The sequence below is a fragment of the Sturnus vulgaris genome, chromosome 11, assembly GCF_052056855.1.
Source record: "Sturnus vulgaris isolate bStuVul1 chromosome 11, bStuVul1.hap1, whole genome shotgun sequence".
Classification (NCBI taxonomy): domain Eukaryota; kingdom Metazoa; phylum Chordata; class Aves; order Passeriformes; family Sturnidae; genus Sturnus; species Sturnus vulgaris.
In genome coordinates, this window is record NC_142253.1 from 1,465,841 (window position 1) to 1,473,115 (window position 7,275).

General features: G+C 47.6%; 1 protein-coding gene across 1 annotated transcript; it reads right to left on the bottom strand.

Annotated features, from left to right (window-relative positions):
- Positions 1 to 2,272: 2,272 nt before the first annotated feature.
- Positions 2,273 to 4,809, bottom strand: LOC106851691 (histone-lysine N-methyltransferase SETMAR). Its single transcript, XM_014873826.2, has 2 exons — positions 4,713 to 4,809; positions 2,273 to 3,480 (listed from the first exon to the last, which is right to left on the bottom strand). Exons 1-2 carry the CDS (start codon positions 4,788 to 4,790, stop codon positions 2,692 to 2,694), a joined length of 867 nt encoding a protein of 288 aa, XP_014729312.2. The 5' UTR covers positions 4,791 to 4,809; the 3' UTR covers positions 2,273 to 2,691.
- Positions 4,810 to 7,275: the final 2,466 nt, after the last annotated feature.

The following is a 7,275-nucleotide window of genomic DNA, read 5'->3' on the forward strand; positions in this document are numbered from 1 at the left end:
ACTGGGGCTCTGAAGCTCAAAGGAGCCTGAAGGGGAAGGTGAACAGAAATTCAGCAGATACAACAAAGGGATACAACGATTTCTTTTCTGGTTTCTTGAAGGGGATTTTTGTTTTTAGCAGGATTTTGGTCTACTCCCCCAGGCAGCTGCAGTGCCAAGGCATGGTGGAGTATAGCGCAGGAGCTGTATGGAAAAAAGCCATTAACAACTGTCAGGATGGTTTAGAACTCTATTAACAGTGATTTTGGTTTTTTTTTACAAGGCTGTTTTGAGCAGTCCACCACTGTTCCTGTTGTGTGCTGGGAAGTTTGCTCTCAGCAGATAACTGGGATCAGGTCACTCCCAGGAGCTGCAGCACTGGCGTGGGCTGAGGGCTTGGATTGCAGGGACTGAGGGCTCAGCTGTGCTCCTGCTCTAAGGCTCTGATCAAGGACCAGATACTGCTAAAGGTGGCTGGATTTTTTTTTTAATCTACACTTCCTTAACTACTCGAAATCATGCCAAGTGCATATTCATAACAGGAAGGTAACAAACCGTGCTGTCATCCTGAAAACGAAGAGTGCAGATGCTATAATGCTAATCTTGAAACTTTTCTCAGGAGGGAAAGAGGAAGTGGATTGGATCATCTGCTCCCTGTGGTCTGAACATGGCTGGCATGATGCCTTTTCAGGGAGAAAACCAGATAAAACTCTCCTCTACACAAGAGACCTTGCAGTCCAGGCTGTGCTCTGGAATCCTGTGAATTCCAAGGTACAGGATCCAGGGAGCTTCTCTGCTGTAGCAGCAAGAACTCATTGAGGCAAGGAGTAAAGTTAATATCCACTCAGCCTGTAAACTACTTCTGACAAGCAGCTGAAAGAAATCCTTTGGGGTTTCTGTGACAGAAATGAGGCTTAATGATTAACCCTAAGAGAAATCATGTGGTAATGTTTATCTAAATATAAACCCACAGCCTTGTGTAAACCCCAACAGCAACAGGAAGGCACTTAAAAGGGAGAGGTTAACACTGCATCTTATCAAGGAAGCAAAGGTAAACACCAAGTAGGATTTTGTTTAGTAAATAGCAGAATGTGCTTTATCCCAGGTCAGTATCAGATTAATCAGTGGTTTGCATTGAAAGGAACCTTAAAGCTCATCTTTCCACACCCCCTCCCCAGAGCAGGGGACCTTCAGTTTGTTCAGAGCTGCATCCTTGAATTATTCTGATCATATTCCAATAGGAAAGTAAATCTCCCAATGAATACTGAAATATTATCATTAGTGCTCTTAAAGAATAGACAGGATTACAGAGAGCTCCCAGTTTTTAGCTGTTTGCCTGGATTCCTTGTGAAAGAGCACCCTGAGCTGGGAGTGACAGCTCAGTCCTTCAGAGGCACCAATCTTTCAGGTCCAAATGAAAGTTGTAATTTAAAAATGAAGTTACTGATTGCCTGCAGAACAGCTGATCCCCATGAGATGTACTCCCTTGTGTGTGTTCTGTCAAAGAGTGTAGAAACAGGTAAAAATCAAACTGTCCAAAGCAAATAACTGAGGGTTCGTGCTGCTGATGGCACAGTGTGACATGAATAAAAAACTGCATTGCAGTTTATCCATCTTAAATATCAAAACCAGCCAACGTGAAGCTGCCTGAATTTTTTCTTAGCAGAAAGAAAGGAAAGTGCAGTTACAGAATGTGCCCATCTGGCAGTGCATCCCTGGTGGAAGGAGGTGTTTAGAAAAGCCCTGCACAGCTGTTACAGCTGGACAAGGATGGAATGACCTTCTCCCTGTGCTGGGAAAGGCCAGGCCTTGCTTAATGCTGCCTGGTCCTGGAGTAGTGAAAACACGGATCAGTTAGCAGCTGAAAGAACCCTCGTGCATCTGTTCAGCACAAAAACACAAATCTGTTCTTGTTCAGATGCACTTCTATATTTCTGCTTTCAGTCAGCTGTCAGCATCATCCTGTTCATGCTGCAGGGGCTGGATTTGCTTCCTGAGCATGTACTGACAGCGCTGGGCAGTAACAGATGTGCTGCTTGCTGTGATTGCAGAGATCTGATGGGAACTGCCTCGAGGCTGAGGTGATGAAAAAAAATGGGATGTTGTGCTCCTCAGAGACTGCTGTCCTGCACCACTTCCACACAGCTAAATGGGAGTGAAACAGCCAGCCAGTCACAGCTGCTTTGGGCATGCAGCTACACGGCACTCACCAAGTACTAAAGCTACTCTCTCCTTTTACATCAATAATTTGTAGTTACTATGCTTTGTGGAACAAAAAAAAAATCACAGCAAGTAATTAAAAAACAATAATTTAATAGGTTCGAAGAAACCTAATGCCTTTCTTGCAAGTGTCATGATTTCTCGATGTCTTGTGCTGTTATTCCTTTTCCTATCCATATACAAATGCAAAGGTACAAATTCTTTCTGCAGGATACAGACTGAAAGAGCTGCTTTAATATACATCAAACTATCCGAGGAAAAGCAGACAAAAATACGAGGCCTGGCTTAGTCACTGATTTTGGAACATCTCAAAGCTTCAGTAATCCCTTGTACTATCCACCTTGAGAAGCCCTTGAAAAGGGTTTTGGACAAAATTAATTCTCAAAACCATGTCTCTCTCCTGCTCCTCAAACCCATATGAGCTTCCTTGTTGGAACACAAAGAGTTTTATTTAACTCCTAGAGAAAATAGTATTTTTAGGTGTGTTTAAGGCTATGTAGAACTTGCTGGGGTGGAGAAGAGGGAGCTGTCCCAAGGTAAAAAGGAGGCACAGGTGCGGGAACCACAGTAGCAAGGTTTTCTCAGGCTGTTCTCTTCCTCCAGAGGTTTGTGTTCTCTGCTAGCTCCTGGTCCATTATGGAATCTTCCAGAGTAATCATAGGAAAGTTCCTCTCCAGCAGAAATATCAGTGGCTGCAAAAAGTGCGAGTTTGGGCACCATGGAGTCAACTCTCACGGGCACCATGAACAGATTGGGCTCACAGGAGTGGTTCAGGAACCTGCCCACATTCCCGATGCGGGTGGGATCCACGAAGGTCTCCATGACCCTCCCATCGTACAGGTGCTCCCTCACTGCTATGATGTAGTTTGGCTCCTGTGGACTCTGAGCCTGGATTCTCCTCTGAGCCTCAGCAAAGCCCAGCACTTCCCCAGCATACTCACAGACAAAGCTGCCCCTGGGGATGGGCTCCAGCGCCCGCACTCCCCAGCCCTTGCGCTGCGTGCGGAACACCTGCAGGCGCAGCTGCAGCCCCCGCTGCACCAGCCTGTTCTGGCAGCCCTCCCCGCAGAGGCACAGGCTGTTACACTCGAACACGGGGATGGAGAAGGGCTGCTCCTGCTGCTCTGGCAGCCCGAGGCACACACCGCTGGAGCTGTGGCCGCGGCACACGCAGGGACACTCGGGAGCCGCGCAGGAGCTGCTGCGGCAGGAGCAGCCCGGGAAGGTCACCTCGCTGGGGTCGATCTCTCCGTCTGCTCCGGCCACGCTGTCGGGGCTGTACTGCAGAGAGAACAGCCTTGGCATCAGCATTGCCCGAAAACACAGTCCTAACAAAGTTTGTGTCTGTCAGTGATCACAGAACTCAAAGCGTGAACGCTTCGCTTTGCTGTAAACTCCCAACTCAAACTTGTCGGAAATGTTTAAAATAATACAAACCAACTGCTAGTCTTGTTAATGCCTGAATTTCTCAAAACAGTCCCCTGGTCACAAAAAATGCTTAATCAGTTCATTAGATCTACTCTACTACGTACTATTTTCATTTCTAGAGATACCAAAGGTATTTATGGATGTATTTATTTGTGGAATTATCAAGGTATTGTTAAAGTAATTGTCCCCACACTTCAAAATGGACAGTAAGTTACTTCTAAGGTTAATCTATAGCTCTTCTAAGTCACAGAATTTTAAATCTACAGCTATGTTAAAAATAAAGATACTTTCAATTTTTCTCTTCACCTTTCTGCATTCACACTTCCTCCTAATTCCAGTAGAAAATCAGGTTGCCAAAATTACACTGATGCCCCCAGCAGGTCAACAGTTATAGAACCACGGAATGTTGCAAAACAACCTGACAGAAACTGCTACGTTTGGAACCCAAGAGATAAGGACACCCACTGTATTTTCACTCCCTTCTCAGCATTCAGCTTTATTTAGAAGCCTGGAGGATGTGCTATCACTAAATAGTACATTTCACAACAGCTTGTACCTGGCAAGTTCTGCGTGTTGTGAAAGATGACAGTGCATTTACAAGTTTATTTTTTAAAGCAGCATCAGCTTCTCAGTCACCCGGCTTTGCTCAAAACCAAGTTTAGTGTTCTTCAACCACCACAACCTTTTCCATTTCAGTAAAATACGAGCACACCACACAATTCAGGGAGATTTGGGTCTACAGCAATCACACCTTAAGGCTTATTAGAAGCTTCTCCAGCCTGGTTTGTAAAAACTCTCTAATACAACTGAAGCAAATTCCTAGGCATCCTGGAGCGATAGAACAAGTAGGAACCGATACAAACTAAAAGACAGCAGATTTAGACTAGATATTAGGAATAAATCCTTCCCTGTGAGGATGGGGAGGCCTCGGCACGGGTTGGCCGGAGAAGCTGTGGCTGCCGCATCGCTGGCGGTGTCCGAGGCCCGGCTGGAGGGCCCTGCAGTGGAAGGTGGCCCTGCAGAGGGACGTGTCCCTGCAGTGGAAGGTGTCCCTGTCCCGCTCTCCTCCCCGGTGTCCCCGGTACCTGGAAGGCCGGCGGAGCCTCCCCGGGCGGCCACAGCGCCACCGCCACGGCCTCGCTGCCGCCGCTCAGCTCCGCCATGGCCGCGCTCCGCCCCCCGCGCGCCACAGCCCCGCGCCCATTGGCTGCGCGGGACCGCCGCCGCTCGCTGATTGGGCGGGGCGTTGATTGACAGATTGATGGGCAGTGTTAATCGCAAAGCACTGAGTTACTCTAATTCCCCACGTGCCTGTCAATCCTTGTTTATTCTGGCGGTGTTCGAGTTTGATTTTTTTTTTTTTTTTTTTATTTTTTTTTTTGAACAAGTGAATGTGTCTGATGAGCGATGGGACTCGGAGCCCTCGTGCAGGGGAGGCAGCGCCACACGCTCCTGTCCTGGGCGTGGGAAAAGCCACGGCCACGGCTTTTGGCAGGACATAACCCGGCCAAATCAGTGTTCTGCATGATGGGAGACACGAATCCATGGAAACAAGTCGTGGTTTTAGTTGGAAGGAACGTTCAACCCCATGCAGGGACGCCTCCCACTGTCCCAGGCTGCTCCAACCCCAATGTCCAGCCTGGCCTTGGGCACTGCCAGGGATCCAGGGGCAGACACAGCTGCTCTGGGCACCCTGGGCCAGCCCTGCCCACCCTCACAGACAAAAATTTATTCTCAATCTCTCATCTGAACGTGGCTCAGGGAAGTCCTGCTGGTGCCATGGCGTTCATCTAAAGGATCTCCTTCTGAGCTGGAAACTGCCCCAAGTCTTGAGAAAACAAAGCCAGGCTTGTGCTCCTATGCTGCGGGTTCCGTTAGCTTTGGTAGTTACCTGGCTCAGGTGTTTTGAGTTTGAGATTAAGAAGCCCTTACATCGTTTCACCTGCCTTTTCCCTTTGCTTGACCCAGGTGTTTCCAATTGCAACTCAATTAGCACACCTACAAATAAGCTCCCCCTCAGGGCTAGCTGTTAGAAGTTTTTGGAGTGTGCTTTGTTCTCCTTCGGGAAGACTTTGCTTGTGGCTTCTTTTTCCTAGGATGGTTACTGGTGTGGCTCTTCTGGTTCCCTCTTTCTGCAACGTTCAGGACGTGGAAAGAATCATCACCTTTTTGTCTTCCTCTTCTTCCTGCCTGGGGAAAGGAGCTGAGCAACAACGGGAGAGTTGCTGGTGAGTTTGGACAGTGAAATCTGTGTTTATGGGGGATACAGAGTCGATGTGAAGACAGCAAAAGTATTGTTTGTTGGATAATGCAAGTGTTGTTTATTGCACTGGCACTGTAAGAGAGGGGGAGGTACGGGAGAGGTGCTTTTGCAGGTCAGTGCTTGCCAATGTCTGGCCTGTCTCATTTTGGGGAAGACTTCCATCAATTTAAACTTGTGGCATGAGTGCTTCTTTACTGATCAGAATGTGCACGGTGGAAGGGTTTAAGCACAGCCTTGTTGTTCTGGGTTTGTCCAGCCACAACTGCTCGTGGTGTCTCCAACCCTGCATCCTTGGGGTGGCTGCTTTCACCCCAGGAGCCCTTTGCAGTGAGGGGAAGGTGGCAAATCAGCTTTATGAGAAATGCTGAGTGATTGGTGATATTAAAATGTTCAGTTTAGGGCTTTCTGTTATTGCCAAGTCGACCTTTAGATGAAGACACTGCAGTTGGGCTGCTGATCCATAGTGCCAGGTGGAATTCTCTGCCATTTTGAAACGAGTTGTTACTCTGTTGTAGAAAAAACAGATTGCTTGTATGTACAGGAGAGGGGTTTGGGAATCTGCAAAAGGTCATGAAAAAGCCAGTGCTTTCCTCCTCTTCATCTCACCAGGGCTCTGTTGTGCTGAGCTATGAATGGGGTCAAGTGTTGGGAGGGTCGGGGTGGGTGAAAACTCGTTTTGATTTGTTATGTAAAATTGTTGTGGAAGGAGAGCTTAAAATGGAGCTGGAAGAGTGAATTGGAGGTGAGCTTTGTGATGCTGATCTGAGGCACCTGGTGCAGCTGGGAATTTGTTTTGCAGTCTCTGGGATGAGACTGCAAATCCCTTTTGTTACATTGCATATATTAAGCTGTTGGATTTCTCCCCATATAAATAATACTTTCTGCTTATAAATTATTTTGTGACTCCTTTCTGCACTCCTTTGGATTACTTACTATTCTTCTGAAAATTGGAATTTGGAAGGTTGGCTCTGCCTGAACTGTGAGTTTGTGTCTTTACCTCACTCCAGTGAATTTTGGTGGCTGAGGCTGTGTTGTACCAGGGTGGTGGAGCCTGGGGAATGTGAACTTGTGGCTCAGCAACTGCAGTTAAGGGAGATGTGCTCGGAAACCTCGGTACAATCCTGGGCTGGAGGAAACGGGAGAGAAAACCTTCCAGGCTTCCTGGTAGGCAAAAGGCTCAGGAATCAAAGCAGCCCTTTCTAACATGGGTGTGGTGGAAGATGAAGCATCCCGAGTGATAAACACGGGAATTCCACGTGTTTGTGCTGTAATCATCAGTGCTTTTGGGGACCTGGTGTAACCCTTTCTCCAGCTGGGAGTGTTGCCAGCTCTCCTTTAGCTCAGCTGTGGCTTTTTTGGGCTGATTTTGGCCCCAAAGGGTCTCG

What these genes read in the sequence shown, in the direction of transcription:
- LOC106851691 (XM_014873826.2), bottom strand. Translation starts at nt 4,790, where the DNA reads ATGGCGGAGCTGAGCGGCGGCAGCGAGGCCGTGGCGGTGGCGCTGTGG. An exon ending in AGGCTCCGCCGGCCTTCCAG is followed by an intron (nt 3,481 to 4,712) that starts GTACCGGGGACA and finishes TTCTCTCTGCAG; the next exon opens with TACAGCCCCGACAGCGTGGC.